General features: G+C 33.4%; 1 protein-coding gene across 2 annotated transcripts; it reads right to left on the bottom strand.

Moving 5' to 3' along the window:
• Positions 1-8649: 8649 nt before the first annotated feature.
• On the bottom strand, positions 8650-17074 carry LOC114355499 (uncharacterized). 2 transcript variants are annotated; one of them, XM_028308364.1, is made up of 7 exons: positions 16883-17072; positions 16482-16665; positions 15702-15776; positions 15433-15546; positions 15036-15149; positions 14642-14728; positions 8650-9252 (listed from the first exon to the last, which is right to left on the bottom strand). In XM_028308364.1, exons 1-7 carry the CDS (start codon positions 16954-16956, stop codon positions 9058-9060), a joined length of 843 nt encoding a protein of 280 aa, XP_028164165.1. In that variant the 5' UTR covers positions 16957-17072; the 3' UTR covers positions 8650-9057. The 2 variants fall into 2 exon arrangements, with proteins under 2 accessions (XP_028164165.1, XP_028164166.1); XM_028308365.1 differs by lacking the exon at positions 15433-15546 and having other exon boundaries at positions 8669-9252; positions 16883-17074.
• Positions 17075-17507: the final 433 nt, after the last annotated feature.

The raw sequence follows: 17507 nt of genomic DNA, 5'->3' as shown, positions 1-17507 counted from the left end.
TTGGTTTATTTTTTGATTTTTGTTAAAGTTTTTGCCACTTGACGTTTCAGAATGGTGGGACCATGGAGGGATATGTTCCAAAATAACTGTCCTATCCACAGATTAGAGAGTATGTCTAAAGGTCCTATCCATGACATTGACAGCGGGGCGCTACCGTCAATCAATATAGATGACCCACGCTGAACTGTCCCGCCAAACTCAATGACAGGGGGGCGCTACCATCGTTCAACTATATGGTTTCCAACATGGCAAAAATCTGAACCAGCGATCCGGTATTGACGGTGGCGCCCCACTGTCAATGTCATCGACAGGACAGTCCAGTATTTTGGAACTATACCGGATCGCTGGTTATAGATGACCCACGCTGAACTGTCCCGCCAAACTCAATGACAGGGGGGCGCTACCATCGTTCAACTTTATGGTTTCCAACATGGCAAAAATCGGAACCAGCGATTCGGTATAGACGGTGGCGCCCCGCTGTCAATGTCATCGATGGGTATTTCGCCGAAACAGTAAATTTTCTGTGTCCAGGCAGGCGAACACATGTTTTTTTATATCTATCTGTATAAAACTATTTTTAAGGGAAAGTTCATCAAAAGTTTTATTTGTTTTTGCTATTACAATAGCAGAAACTACAAATAAAACCGTAGAAAAACTTAATCAAAAGTCGTTTTTCTAATTTCCTTGTTCTGTCCATTACTGTTGTTTGCCAAAATGAAGGCACATTATAACAAATTGAAGCGTAATTTAATTCTAATAGCACTCTCTTTACATTTGAGAAACGTTTGGCTATCGAAAAATAAAAACTTTAAATGTCAAATACTAATAGGAAGAAAATAAAGTGAAGTTAAGTTCTTGTCCAGGTGAAAAGTATAATTTCCCTGGGTCTTCTTTTCGACCATTGTAGTAACGAAACGAAAAAACTTAGAATGTAACGCACTGCACCGTTACAACTCGGCCATTACGTCCCAAAAGACCATCAAGGCAGGACAGTACATCGTTGATCAGTTTCGCGACAAATCGCGTAAGTAGGTCCCTCCTTGGGTTTTTGTTTACTAAAAAGTCAATTTCTTTGGGCGGTTTTTTTCAGCTAAACAATGGATTAATTTTAATGTTTATTTAAACAAATGTAGTGTCTGTTGGGGTTAACCCATAATTTAAATAGTAAATGGATAGGGTAAATAGGTTTTTGTTTGTGTTGTCTTTTAGGCATAAATCTAATTTCTTTGGCACTAATTTCCTTGTTTTCCGTGGCTTAAAATGGCCTAGGAAATTATAAAAGACCATTTTTAATTCGGCGTTAAGTCAAATTTTTAGTATTTCTTTATTGGAATAAGTTTAAAATATACATTTTAAGAAATGGATATCAGAATAGATATATCACAACTTGTTTTTAACTCTTAACTCAATCTACTGCATTTATCTTCCTTAGTTGTGTAAAAACGTTATAATGATATGTCATATTCATTGGTATGTTTGCTTGCGAAGGTACACTAAAATGGATCGAATTAAAAAAAAGCAAACCACAGAAAAAAACTTAGAGAAAACAATATTTATAATAATTTCCTTGGCTACCAAAAATTCATGACCTCATAACTTTGTTTCTAAAACGAATTATGACACCCCTTTTAGATACTTTGGCTTAGTTTTTGCTTCTTAATGCAATGGGAAAATAAAAATAACTAAAAACAAAAAAAAATTCGTGCCAAGGAAATTAGGCAAAATCGACCATTTTTGGCGAAATACCCCGATAGGACAGTTCAGTATTTTGGAACTATACAGAAGAAGATTTTTGCCATGTTGGAAACCATACAGGGTGGAAACGATAAGTGATCTCACTCGATTATTTCTAAACTATACAAGATATCGAAAAACTGATTACTGATCCTGAAAGTGCTTCACGAGCTCTATCCAACGGTATCAATAATAGTATACAAAATAAACTGGATCTATCTGAAAATTCAATGTTTCCAGTCTCCATACATTTAGTAGTTAAAACCAGTTTATTAAAAACTATACAAGATATCCAAAAACTGGTTACTGATCCTGAAAGTGCTTCACGAGCTTTATCCAACGGTACCAATAATAATAAGTTCTAAAATAAACTGGATCTATCCGAAAATTCAATGTTTCCAGCTTCATACATTTAGTACTGCCACAGTCATGGCACTCATGTCTCGATAATATTATAGCAAGTAAAGCTTAAAACCAATGTTTTCCATGAATAATTTTAAATAAGAATGCAATTTACGAGTTAATTTTAAGTGTTTATTATTTAAAATAAAAAAATAACACTTCTAATATTATGTGGCTGGCATAGTGGCATACATTTAGTATGGAGGCTGAAAACATTGAATTTTCGGATAGATCCAGTTAATTGTGTAACCTATTACTGATATCGTTTGAAAGAGCTCGTGAAGCACTTTCAGGATCAGTAATCAGTTTTTCGATATCTTGTATAGTTTAGAAATAATCGAGTGAGATCACTTATCGTTTCCACCCTGTACAGTTGAACGATGGTAGCGCCCCCCTGTCATTGAGTTTGGTGGGACAGTTCAGCGTGGGTCATATAAACAAACATTGCTTAAACAAATATATAGATGACCCACGCTGAACTGTCCCGCGAAACTCAGTGGCAGGGGGGCGCTACCATCGTTCAACTATATGGTTTCCAACATGACAAAAATCTGAACCAGCGATCCGGTATTGACGGTGGCGCCCCACTGTCAGTGTCATCGACAGGACAGTCCAGTATTTTGGAACTATACAAGGTGTTTCGTGTAAGGTGTCATGCCGAAGGTGAGGACTAGACCTATCGATTTCACCCCCATGTATGTGTTCCATAAAGTTAATATTCCTTCGGAATTAACTTTATGATGTGTTCTACGATTTTTCGTAGTTTAGAAGTTATAGATGACCCACGCTGAACTGTCCCACCAAACTCAATGACAGGGGGGCGCTACCATCGTTCAACTATATGGTTTCCAACATGGCAAAAATCTGAACCAGCGATCCGGTATTGACGGTGGCGCCCCACTGTCAATGTCATCGACAGGACAGTCCAGTATTTTGGAACTATAACGTTAATTTTGTGTTTTTTTTTTATTTTAAAGTTATACAGGGTGTTAGGTAAATGGGTATATGAGCCGACACTAGCCCATGTTAACATGGGCATATAAATGGTATGGTAAAGTCAGAAAATTGATATCTTCATTTTAATTATTTTAATTTTCATACAAATCGGATTTTATAAAAAATATTTTGTATTAAAATTAAAAAAAATAAAATGATGATATTAATTTTCTGACTTCACCATACCATTTATATGCCCATCTTAACATGGGCTAGTGTCGGCTCATATACCTATTTACCTAACACCCTGTAGATGACCCACGCTGAACTGTCCCACCAAACTCAATGACAGGGGGGCGCTACCATCGTTCAACTGTATGGTTTCCAACATGGCAAAAATCAGAACCAGCGATCCGGTATAGACGGTGGCGCCCCGCTGTCAATGTCATGCACAGCACAGTTCAGTATTTTGGAACTATACGCCAAGTCCATGAGATGATGAGATATATTTACGTCAGTGGGTGGGAGGGACTGTTCACCTTTCTATTTATACTTTTGAGTATAGTTCCAAAATACTGAACTGTCCTATGCATGACATTGACAGTGGGGCGCCACCGTCGATACCGGATCGCTAGTTCCGATTTTTGCCATGTTGGAAACCATATAGTTGAACGATGGTAGCGCCCCCCTGTCATTGAGTTTCGCGGGACAGTTCNNNNGTAAAATGTATCACTTTACACTTGTTAGCGGGTGGTCAATTCAGTGTGGTGTAAAATGATTTATGTCCCATTACATCACTTTACACGAATTTAAAGTTGCCGTGCATGGCGATATAACTGGGTTTTTATTTAATTACGAAAAAACTACATGCTATATTTCCCAAACTGGCACACTGCCTAATTATATCTAACATTACCTTTCACCTAAAAAATATTTCACCAAGTTATCTCTAATAGCGACGAAGCAGGATTTTTTTTAACTTCAAATGCGATTTCCCAAAAATCACCATTTTCGACTTAACTCCGTTTTCACTGGGGGTACAGAGTTCAGCGTGGGTCATCTATATACAGGATGGAATTTTGTAATGCCACCTGGAGGGAAAGTACTCTTAATACTGTAGATAGAAAATTTTACTGGAAGAAAACATTCCTTTATTTTTGAAAAGAAAGAAAAGTGTATTCAAAGATTTTCGAAAATTTTTCGAAAATTCTCTACCATACCAAACAATTTCCTGTACGTAATTAAAATAATTTAAGATTTAATGGTTTTCCTTTAATTTGATTAATCAAGTTTGTTAAAGAGAATTCATTACCCTAACGATCGATGCTATAAAAATACAGGGTGTAATTTTTAACAGATTTTAGTTGGTTCGAATCCCGGGTGTGGCAAGCAAATTTTTGGAAATCTTTGATTGCAGTTCTGTTTCTTTTAAAAAATAAAGGAATATTTTCTTTGAGAAAAAATGTCTATGTAATATTAAGAGTAGGTACTATCGGCAACAGTGTTAACTGCCCATTGCCTGTCATGTCATCTCGTTCTATCGCAAAGAATCACCATTTGATTAGAGCGAGAGCAAAAACGGAAATGGATAGTTAACAGTGTGGCCGTGTGTACTTCCCTCCAGGTGGCATTACATAATTCCACCCTGTATATTATACCTTTTAACTAATGAAACTATTGTTATGTATGTTTAAGGCTCAATGATGCAGGATGCAGGAGTCTCAATGTCAAGGTACACTGCTTAGACGTATTGCGGTGCCTCTTCAGCCGACTTGAGGTTTATCCTTTCCGAGCTGTAGAAGACGGACAAAATGACCTGCTGCCGGCTTTATGTTATGTGGGGGCTCGAACCCGTTAAAAACACCCAGGGTATTCCCTCTGTCGCTTAGTAAGTTCTTATGGCAATTGTCTATGGCTTTATTGACACCTGTCAAAGCAAATTATGAGATCTGCAGAAATTTTCGATCCAAAGTTTCGAGATCTTTATGTTATTTTTGTGAAAAAATCGAAAAAGTTCAAGCGAGTCATATTGTTTTCAATGTGTATTGTAAATTATGGCATAATTCAAAGTCAATCTTTGATTTTAAAGCGCATCGTTGAGTTGACAGGTAAGTTGGATTGAAATGTTTTGATACATTTAGTTTATTACCCAACTGCGTCAGAAGGAGGGTTATGTTTTTTTATATTATTCTTATGTAGTATCTTTCGGGGTTTTCAGGTGTATCTCAAATTGGTGCAGAGGAATGGTGAAAATGTTATGACCATGTAAAGCAAATTGAATAAGATTTCATCAAGCAAGATTGAATAATTGAAATGCTGGAAAAGCGATTTATAATAAATCACTCTTTTATCTTGATCATCTATTGAAGAACAAGAAATGCAAGTGGAGTTCTTAGAATCGTTTTCCAGTTCTGAATGAAGTGATATCTAAGTCATAAGTATGACACATAATAAAATTAGTTACATGATAGTAATGTTAAGATTTGTTCAAAACTCGATGTATAACAACATTCTTCATATACATACATACTTAAAATGTAATATATTTGTACTTACCTACTTCATGTTCATTTAATAAAATCATAAATAAAAAATTAAACAGTATCTAGATCGTTTAATCCAATTTCCCCAGTACTGCACTCAACAAAGTTTATTTTCCCCATATGCCATGAGATTCTGGTACACCTATTAATTTTTTACTTTTATGACTTTATATTAATTCAAATTCAAATAATTTATTTGTAAATAATTTATTTATTAATGAACATGAAGTACGAATATCCATTTTAGGTAGGTAGGAAAATGTCTTGAAAAATAAATAAATCGTATATTACTTTAAGTAGGTAACTAATTTTATTATGCATCATACTTTTAACTTATCACTTCATTCAGAACTAGAAAATCTTGAGTGACCCTAGCTGAAAAATTAAAAACTGCTAGATTTAAAAAAAATGGATCTGTCAACAGCACTGCATCAGGGGTAATTTACTGTTTGTCCTCCGAATGACTGTCGTGAATATGTTACGGTTAATGTGATAAATTGAAAATTATTAATAATAACCGGTTATTATGAATAATTACCGACAGTCGCGGTAAAAGTGATAAATTAATCACATTTAACAGTGATTATTTAATAATTCAACCTTAGTACTAACAAATTTCTTAAAAGAGAACAACATCTTGTGTACGTGCTCGTGTAGGTACAGCCAAACTTTTGAACGTTTTGATATCATATATCTGTACCCCCAGTGAAAAGGGATCTAACTCGACTTAGATCAAAATTGACTTTATAACATAATGTGAATCTCTGAAAATTAGTTATTTTCGTGTACAGCCAAACTTTTGAACGTTTTGATATCATATATTAATATAATTTGGCATAATGAGTTTGGAATGTTTCTTGCATAATATTACTTTTCCATGATGCCTATAACATAATGTTTTGATTTAAAGTGAAAAATAGGTTAAGGTGCGGCGGGGGTGGCCCTTGGGCCACCCCTAAGCCGCCTATTTAGTTTTATACACACATAAATGACCTCATATTAATCACATTAACCAAATCATGCGGTAATTATTCATAATAACCGGCGATTATTCATAATTTTCACATTTTTATCACTTTGACCGTAACAAATACACCGATCAAAATGGCGCGAATAGTTATGCGCAACTTTAGGGCCCTGTAACTTCTTTATTTGTAGAGATATTTTCATGATTCTGTCACAATTATTATTAGTTTTACTTATATTTATTTCAAGTTTATTGGAAAGAAAAAATTTGGAATCTTCTCCATTATTCAATCTTGCTTGATGAAATCTTTTTCAATTTTCTTTACGTGGTCATAACATTTTGACCATTTCTCTGCACCAATTTGTGAGATATACCTGAAAACCCCGATGAAGCATCTATTAAAGATAATATAAAAAAACATAACCCTCCTTCTGACGCAGTTGGGTAATAAACTAAATGTATTAAAACATTTCAGTCCAACTTACTGTCAACTCGACGACGCGCTTTAAAATTAAAGATTGACTTTGAATTATGCCTGAAAACAATATGACTTGCTTGAGCTTTTTCGACTTTTTCACAAAAATAACAAATAGTCAAGAAGAGATTACAAAATTTTTGCAGCGGCTGACAGATTTCATAATTTTCTTTGACAGGTGAATTAAACCATAGACAATTGCCATAATATGAAAAACACACTTTTCCAATATTTTTGTTTGCCATGAGATTCTGGTAGACCTTTATACATACCACCTTATACAGAGACAAGTTTCACTTTTTGATCGAATCTAAAATCGAATCCGTCATGATAATAGGTAATAACTCCATCCAAAAAAAAGGCTTTTGACCATTTTTCGATTGGTATGCGATTTTATTGTGCACTTTGGAGTTCTGGACCCACTATTCGTACGTAATATGACGGGCAGCTGTTCAATGTGTGAGACGTGAGTTAATTTAGGGTTGCCAAGTGAACATTGTGCCCATTTATTATTTTTTTAAGAAAAAAAAATATAAACAGACGTCTGGTACCGTGCAATTTGAACGGTAAAAAGGTGAATGCGTTCAAGTAGACGCGACATTTTCAATTTTCTAATTTTCTTACATTTTGCAAGTCAGTGTCAGGTTGTATTGATCAAAACATGATTTGTGACAGTTACAAATTAAGAACCTTGTTTACATACCTAATTTATAACCATAAACTGCCATGAGTATCATCAATATACCAATTATTATCTCTCCAAGTTAGATTTTAATAATAATAGGGATGTTTCCTGGGTTAAAAAGCAAGAGTTTTAATTAGTCCGTCAGTTAACTTATCAAAAAATACTCTACACGTATTTTTCACTTTTTCAAACTAATGAGAATTTAAAGAGATAAAGTTCATAAGAAGAGGCCCGTGACGTCAATGCGTGCATTAAAGTGCCGCACGTTGTGACGTCGTGCGGAACTTCAACGCACCATAACTATGTAATTATTTGTTAGATTGACAAATAAAAATATATGTGTCCAATATTTTTAGATATTAAACATTAAGGACTAAAAAATTTTTTTTAGGAAACTAGCCTATTGTCACGTATCATACTTTGATTAACATACAACTTGAAAGACCTGCAAATTACAAAAAAAAACGCAAGAAAATTTGAACTTCGCAGTTCCACCTTTGGGAAAGATAAAAATTAAATCTGCCTATGAAAATATATCAAATTAAAACACAGTAATGATTAATGATTGTATTTCTATAAGTAGTAAGTTTGTACAAACAATTAATCAGCAAGTGTTTTGCCACTCAATCAACAAAAACATTCATCATTTTTTGTAGACAATTTTGTTGAATTTTGAAAATTGTATACAGTGTGTCTTGCTTGATAAAGTGCACATATGGAAATAAGTAGGTGAAAGTTGACCTATTTTTATCGACGGAAAAAATATAAAAAAAATATCTGAGATTTTTAAAAAATTTTTTTTAAGATTTTTTTTTATTTCTAATACTTATTGTAAAGAAAACGTAATAACTTTGAACTAAAGTCCGGTCGCCGAGCACATATAATTTCGTCCAATGACCTCAAGCCACCCATCCTTATCGCTCGTACGTAATTATATTGCTGTCGCGCTCGCACACTCACTGCGGCCGCCCGTCGCACTGTGGCGACAGCAATATAATTACGAATTGGACGAAATTATACCTAAGGATACCAGATAATAATATTATGATCCTGACAAAACAAAAACAGTAATGATGCTAAATAACAGGCGATACTAAAATAAATATAATATGAAATACTCAGAAAATGCCAACAAATAATAAAAAATGACACTTTTTGAAAAAAAAAATTTGCATTTAAATTCGTGTTTTTTTGGTTTCTGTTATAGGAGCACACCTGTTATAAAAAATGCTATACCTACAAAAATTTCAGATATTTTTTGTAATTTTTTCTGTCGATAAAAATAGTCCTACCTAGCTCTGTAGACTATAGTCTATTAGTCCTTTAGTTTTAGTCTATTAAATGTCTCAGGATCAACGTAGTTTCTTAGGGATTTTATAATATCTTTTAGGGATCTGTTTCTACTTTGAAGTCTATTGACTTTCTGCTTCAAAGTTTTTATCTTCCGTGCTTGTTTTTTAATAATATTTTGATTTTTGGTGAGAGTACACTTTCCAATTCCAGGATAATTCTAACAAAGAAAAATGCATAACATTAATGGGTGCTGTCGCAAAGAACTTATAAATTTTTGATGATGCCAAGGCTACTGAAATATTGTGAGAAATGAAAAAACCTTGCATATTCTCTATTACTTTTTATATACCTACCCTAACTAATTAAATGTATGAGAGTAACATAATTTTAGTGACAGTAATATTTAGTTCAATTTATTATTCATTTATTGCATCAAAATTAGTGAAAGTAGGTTGTATCAAAATTAGTGAAGGTACTTGATTTATTTATACTTAATTTAATAAAGGACATTGACATTGGCAAATGCGCAAGCCGCGCGAGCCATTAAAAAAAATAAAAATAAAGGACAATGGAGAAGTTTCGTGATGTTGAAAACATTATACAATTTCACTGAAGGGGATTAAAATACAGACCAAAACTAAAAAGACGGTGGTTATTTAAAAAAAAAACAATATTGTAACGATGTCCCAGTATCTAAAAGATAATGCCGGAAATTGGCGTCTTTTTTTTTCGCGCGGCCATCGACCAAACCATGTTTTTTGGTTACAAAATCCCAACTAATATTATAAATGCGAAAGTAACTCTGTCTGTCTGTCTGTCTGTTACGCTTTCCCGCTTAAACTTCGCAACCGATTTTGATGAAATTTGGCATAGAGATAGTTTGAGTCCCGGGAAAGAACATAGGATAGTTTTTATCCCGGTTTTTGAAACAGGGACGCGCGCCATAAAGTTTTTCTGTGACAGACAAAATTCCACGCGGGCGAAGCCGCGGGCGGAAAGCTAGTAGTGTAATAAACCAAACTTACTATGACATAATTATTATTATACACCACTAAATTTTTATCACCGAAAAAATTTTAACAGGTTATGTAGAAACGTGTGAAATATTTAAAGCAGAAGAAAAAGAAATGTTTTTCATAAAGTTAATTTTTTTATTAAATTTTCTTTAGTCCGTATTTTACGCGTCACGGCTTTGTCACTCCGCTGCTTGCTAGAGTAGTCGTACGCGCTCGCACGTTGCATCGATCTGTTCATCTGTCTGTCTCGCTCACGCCTCGACCACGCTTCCAGCGTTATTATTACATTACTTAGCTAACTTAGACCATTTTGAATTCTAATAAGTGTTACATTATCGTACGTAAATAGTGCTAGCGACGCGTGTGTCCATAAATTACCAATTTTAGGAGGAAATTTTAGTCACTTTATTTAACTTCTTTTTTTGCACAAATGGGATCAGTACCAATAACTCATTACCCTGAATTTTTTTTTCAGTGATAAAAATTTTGTGGTGTATACCTCTAAACCATGGATGTTGCGGATGTTTAAAATCTTATTTAAAAAGTATATTAAATAAATAGCATAAGAAATTGCGAAATTAGCGATTGAATTTTTACAATCAGCCTTATCATTGACTCAAAATAATTACATAGTACAGTGTGAGTCACGTTAAAGTGCCTACATGTTACGGTTAATGTGATAAATTGAAAATTATTAATAATAACCGGTTATTATGAATAATTACCGCCAGTCGCGGTAAAAGTGATAAATTAATCACATTTAACAGTGATTATTTAATAATTCAATCTTAGTACTAACAAATTTCATAAAAGAGAACAACATCTTGTGTACGTGCTCGTGTACAGGCAAACTTTTGGACGTTTTGATATCATATATATTAATATAATTTGGCATAATGAGTTTGGAATGTTTCTTGCATAATATTACTTTTCCATGATGCCTATAACATAATGTTTTGATTTAAAGTGAAAAATAGGTTAATGTTCGGCGGGGGTGGCCCTTGGGCCACCCCTAAGCCGCCTATTTAGTTTTATACACACATAAATGACCTCATATTAATCACATTTACCAAATCATGCGGTAATTATTCATAATAACCGGCGATTATTCATAATTTTCACATTTATCACTTTGACCGTAACATATAAGGTAGTTGAAACAGACTACAGCTAATTTTCATAGTGGACTGTACCATACGATAAACATGTCAGTCAATTTGACAACCTTTGTCGGAAACATTATTCAATGAAAATATTGTCCGAACCCTTAGTATTTCTCTTCGAAAAATACATTAACACATCGTGAACCACTTTTCTTTCACGACTATAAAAATATTTTAGCAATTTAATTCACAAAATCAATTGCACACATTTAAAATAAAGTTTGTTTACACTTTGACAACAATAGACTGACATGCAAGGTGACATGTCAATGAAGTTTTCAGTTACTGTTGCCATTAAAAGAAATTAGTACCATTAGTTTTCCGCAACATGGCGAGGGTTTTTATGTTCCTGGTCAGGCTATACTAGCAAGTGACAGGACCTTACTCTACAGTGGCGCTAACTGGTGAGCGCTAAAACGATAGCCCTCATTGATCAATTGGAGCCAAAATGAATGAATTTTCCTATCTTTGGCCACATGACTGACCAAAAGTGGTGCACGTAAAACCTCTGGTAAAACCCCACTTCTGGCCATTTAGTTTTTATCGTGATTTTTCAATTTAATTACTTAGCTATTTTGATATAAGTAATCTATTTATTTTAAGAGTTACGATTATAATGCTTCCATCGAAACCAAATACTAAAAAAATCTGTGTCGTGAAAAGAAAATTGTTCGAGTACTCACCGCATAAAATATAGTATAGGTTAATGTTGATCTTCTTAATTGTAATTTCAATTCAAGCTGAGATATTATATTTCATACTGGCGGCCGCCCGCGACTTCGTACACGTGGATCCCGTTTTACCCCCTTCATTCTATCTTACGCGGTTAAGATTTTTTCATATAAATGTTTTTTCCCGCTATCTCCCGTTCCCGTGGGATTTTTGCAATATCCTGTTGTAACTAAGCTTTAAGTTTACTAAGGTGTACCTGCATGCCAAATTTCAAGCGTCTAACTTAAGCGGTTTAGATTTTTTATACAAAAGGATTTTCCCGCTAATTCCTGTTACCTTATAACCTTCCCAGGAGTATGAAGAATAATTGTACCAAGTTTTGTTAAAATCCGTCGAGTACTTTTTGTTTCTATAAGGAACATAGACGGACAGACAGACAAAAATTTTACTGATTGCATTTTTGCCATCAGTATGGATCACTAATCACCCCCTGATAGTTATTTTGAAAATATATTTCATGTACAGAATTGACCTCTCTACAGATTTATTATAAGTATAGATTTGTCGTCAATATTATGTTAGCTATTTTTCTCTAAATAAAGACTGTTGGTCGTAAAATATGCGATTTTCGAATTAACTTTTTATTACTTTGAATTATCTGCTTTTTATTTTTGATGAATTTTGATGGCCAAAACTGGCACATGACTGTGGCCAGAAATGGGGTAAATCTGGCCAAAAATGGCACAAATTCCCATTTCTTTTTCTTTTCTACAGGATTATTTTTCCATTGAATCATTATGAAAAAAAATGTATCCTTAGGCTAGATCTAAATCACTTTTTACAAGAAATATGTCCGTGATAACAAAAACTGTAAAATGAATAGCCTCATGGTCTACAAAATTCTTAAAATGACCAAAACCGGGTCACCTGTCCTATAAGGACTACTTTAAAGGTGACAATACTGATTGACGAATAAATAATACTTTTTTGAAAAAACTAAAAATTCCCGTTATTTTTTTAACAAACTATGATTGTATTGGCCAGGTCTAGGACATGTCAAAAAAAGGTTACAAAATAATTTTGAGTGACCCTGGATGAAAATTTAAAAACTACTAGATTTTTAAAAATTGGATCTGTCAACAGCACTAGACCAGGAGGTCCAGGAGTGATTCACAGTTTGTACTTCAAATGAAGAACGTGCTGAATGCTGATCCGTGACGTCACCGATCAAATGGCGCGAAATATTTGTTATGCGCAACTTTGGGGTCCTTTATTTATTTGTAGAGTTATTTTCATGATTCTTTCACAATTATTATTGGTTTTACTCAATTATTTTCAAGCTTCATTAATAGAAATTTGGAAACTTCTCCATTGAGGACTTATTTTAATAAAATATTTAGTAATTAATTAATATCAATACGCACCTCTCGCAAAGCAATATTTGGTTCAGCAAGTAGTACCATAGTCGAGGAACCAGAATGTTCGAGTGCTGGCACACTCACTGATGTGCTCTAAAAATATCAACAATGCAAAAACATACATTCATCAGGGATTTCTGTCCAAACTTTATCATTATCAAAATATAAATATTATACAGGTGACTTATGTACGTAGTTAACACATTGTATAGTAGGTAGGTACAGTACAGGTCATTTGCAACAAATTTCGTTATGTATTATGCATAATAAAATAATACGTAACGAACCAATGAACGAACCTTATAAGGGTGTTCTATAGTTACAAGTCACTCTGTAAAATATATTATGTATAATTAATGAAACTCAGCAATAGTACCTATTTATTTATAATACCACGCACCTNGGGATAGTTATTTTGAAAATATATTTCATGTACAGAATTGACCTCTCTACAGATTTATTATAAGTATAGATTTGTCGTCAATATTATGTTAGCTATTTTTCTCTAAATAAAGACTGTTGGTCGTAAAATATGCGATTTTCGAATTAACTTTTTATTACTTTGAATTATCTGCTTTTTATTTTTGATGAATTTTGATGGCCAAAACTGGCACATGACTGTGGCCAGAAATGGGGTAAATCTGGCCAAAAATGGCACAAATTCCCATTTCTTTTTCTTTTCTACAGGATTATTTTTCCATTGAATCATTATGAAAAAAAATGCATCCTTAGGCTAGATCTAAATCACTTTTTACAAGAAATATGTCCGTGATAACAAAAACTGTAAAATGAATAGCCTCATGGTCTACAAAATTCTTAAAATGACCAAAACCGGGTCACCTGTCCTATAAGGACTACTTTAAAGGTGACAATACTGATTGACGAATAAATAATACTTTTTTGAAAAAACTAAAAATTCCCGTTATTTTTTTAACAAACTATGATTGTATTGGCCAGGTCTAGGACATGTCAAAAAAAGGTTACAAAATAATTTTGAGTGACCCTGGATGAAAATTTAAAAACTACTAGATTTTTAAAAATTGGATCTGTCAACAGCACTAGACCAGGAGGTCCAGGAGTGATTCACAGTTTGTACTTCAAATGAAGAACGTGCTGAATGCTGATCCGTGACGTCACCGATCAAATGGCGCGAAATATTTGTTATGCGCAACTTTGGGGTCCTTTATTTATTTGTAGAGTTATTTTCATGATTCTTTCACAATTATTATTGGTTTTACTCAATTATTTTCAAGCTTCATTAATAGAAATTTGGAAACTTCTCCATTGAGGACTTATTTTAATAAAATATTTAGTAATTAATTAATATCAATACGCACCTCTCGCAAAGCAATATTTGGTTCAGCAAGTAGTACCATAGTCGAGGAACCAGAATGTTCGAGTGCTGGCACACTCACTGATGTGCTCTAAAAATATCAACAATGCAAAAACATACATTCATCAGGGATTTCTGTCCAAACTTTATCATTATCAAAATATAAATATTATACAGGTGACTTATGTACGTAGTTAACACATTGTATAGTAGGTAGGTACAGTACAGGTCATTTGCAACAAATTTCGTTATGTATTATGCATAATAAAATAATACGTAACGAACCAATGAACGAACCTTATAAGGGTGTTCTATAGTTACAAGTCACTCTGTAAAATATATTATGTATAATTAATGAAACTCAGCAATAGTACCTATTTATTTATAATACCACGCACCTCTTGAGAAAAACAGATAATATTTGGTTCAGCAGGTAGGTTCTCTTGCTCTTGCTTTATATTCATAGTTGAGAAGCTAGAATGTTCCAGTGCTGGCATCGTCATCGATGTGCTCTAAAAAATATCAACAATGCAAAAATATACATTCATCAGGGATTTCTGTCCAAACTTTATCATTATCAAAATATAATATTATACAGGATGACTTGTACTTACTTAACACGTTGTATAGTAGGTACAGGTCATTTGCAACAAATTTTTAACTATGCATAAATTAATGTAATACGTAACGAAACAAGGAACGAACCTTATAATGGTGTTCTATAATTACAAGTCACTCTGTGTAATGTATAAATAATTAAACTCAGCAAAAGTATTTATTTATAATACCACGCACCCCTTGAGAAAAACAGATAATATTTGGTTCAGCAGGTAGGTTCTCTTGCTTTTGCTTTATATTCATAGTTATGAAACTAGAATGTTCCAGTTCTGGCACAGTCATCGATGTGCTCTAAAAATATGAACAGTGCAAAAAACTATTATCAGGGATTTCTGTTCAAACTTTATCATTATCAAAATACCTACAATAATATTAATTAAGCTAATTTTATGGACATATTTTTTATGCATGACATAAAATAATTATTTATTTATTTTATTACGCACCTCTTGTGAAATACTAGGAATAGAGGACACAACCGCAGGATGTTCCTCTGCCACGTGTGCTGTTTTAAATAAAAACTAAAAACAAATAAAGGTATTGAATGAATTGATGGAATGTTAGTAGATTTTTTTTTAATAAATAACGACACTACCCAGCCCCCCTAGACAAAACGCACTTTTTGATCGAATCGAAAATCGAATCCGTCAAAACTCCATACAAAAAAGGGGCTTTTCGACTGGTTTGCGATTATAATTTGCACTTTGTCTAGACCCACAGGTCATGTAGATTTTCCAAAAAGTATGAAGAAAAGTTTCAATAAGCTTAATTGTAAAAGTTTAGAAGTTTCAAACAAAGGCCATCCATTACAGTGCGACAAAAAAGGGAAGAAATTAATTATTTCGGAACACGTGATAATTTTTTTCTTACAAGGAATGTGTTCTTACGTAAGATTACAAATCAAACATCTTTTCTACTTCGTCTATATTATATCGTATATTTTCTACTAAGTCTGTATTTACACTTAAAATTTATACGCGCACTATTATTATTATTTATGTATGTATATTTTATAAAAAAATTGTATATTTTATAATTTGTATATTTTGTCAAAAAGTAGCGAAAAAATAGTCTTACGTAATAAACGAATGGCCCCAAATAAGTCCTAAAAATTCAAGCATCAAGACCAATCTAGTCGCGCTGTCAGGGTTGCTATGTGAACGACAGTGGTGCCCTCATTAAATTTCTACTCTTTTGTATCGCACTGTACCAAGATTTTAATTTACCTTTTGAGGCAATGCATAAGTAACAACACGCTGGCGTCCTCCTTTAGTTGTATATAAGTCATTATCTTCAAAATGACAACTGCAAATGACACTACGTTTGCTTGGAATCCAATCGTTATCGTTGTTACATTTTCTTATTATTTCAATCCAATCATTTCTCCATACTTCATTAACTATAGAAAACCTAGTACACAAAATTTTAAAAAAGTAATTTTAAAATAATTAAAATGCCTAGTATTTAATGCGTAATAAACAATTAATAAGTAAAAACTATTACTTTTCCCATATTTCGGGTAATTTTCCCACACAAATTACTGGGAACACTGGCCTTTGAAGTATTATTGTTTTTGAGTGATTATCGTTTGATTTTATTGTTTAAAAACCGGGAACTAAGTGTGTACCTGTGATAAGTGATTCCTCGATTTTTGGTCGTTCGATCAGAACGGTTTTTACACCATTTCACCACACAAGACATAATATCGTATTTTGTTTTTTTCGCCACTAAGTAAATGTGTCAACTGTGTGAAGTTTGCGCTCGAAGTGGCTGATTATGGTGTGAATGTATGTGTGCATGGCGATCACTGACGTTTATACCATAAACGCAGTGTTGCCAGTCGGGTCTAGTCAGAAATTACCAGAAATAGAAAAAAAAGTAACCTTTTTGAATCAAACAGTGTTGCCAGTCGGGTCTAGTCAGAAATTACCAGAAATAGAAAAAAAAGTAACCTTTTTGAATCAAAAGTTACCTTCATATGGGGGGGGGGGGGGGGGGGATTGTGTAAGGTTGTTCATGGATGAAAAATGAATACAATTGATCATCTAAATTCGAAAAGTGACCAGTCGTATAAAAACGTTTCATGGATTTGCGTTTTATTATCGAAAAACATTCGCTAAAACTCATTTTAAATGCACTTTATGACATAATTTTTAAATTGTCACTATTCATATTTTTTACTGAATAACCTGTAAAGTTAATTCTACAATTTCTGAAAAATCACCTAAAAGTAACCTTTTCATTAGTGTAAC

Source organism: Ostrinia furnacalis, unplaced genomic scaffold (assembly GCF_004193835.3).
Source record: "Ostrinia furnacalis isolate ACB-3 unplaced genomic scaffold, ASM419383v2 OfSCF2414, whole genome shotgun sequence".
Lineage (NCBI taxonomy): Eukaryota > Metazoa > Arthropoda > Insecta > Lepidoptera > Crambidae > Ostrinia > Ostrinia furnacalis.
This window is presented reverse-complemented; position numbering and strand designations above follow the sequence as displayed.

Excerpts from the sequence above, each read along its gene's own strand:
- LOC114355499 (XM_028308364.1), bottom strand. The coding sequence starts at position 16,956 with ATGTCTTGTGTGGTGAAATGGTGTAAAAACCGTTCTGATCGAACGACC. Across the intron at positions 16,666-16,882 it reads CGAGGAATCACTTATCACAG|GTTTTCTATAGTTAATGAAG; the intron begins GTACACACTTAG and ends TTTGTGTACTAG. Across the intron at positions 15,777-16,481 it reads CTTATGCATTGCCTCAAAAG|TTTTTATTTAAAACAGCACA; the intron begins GTAAATTAAAAT and ends ATTTGTTTTTAG.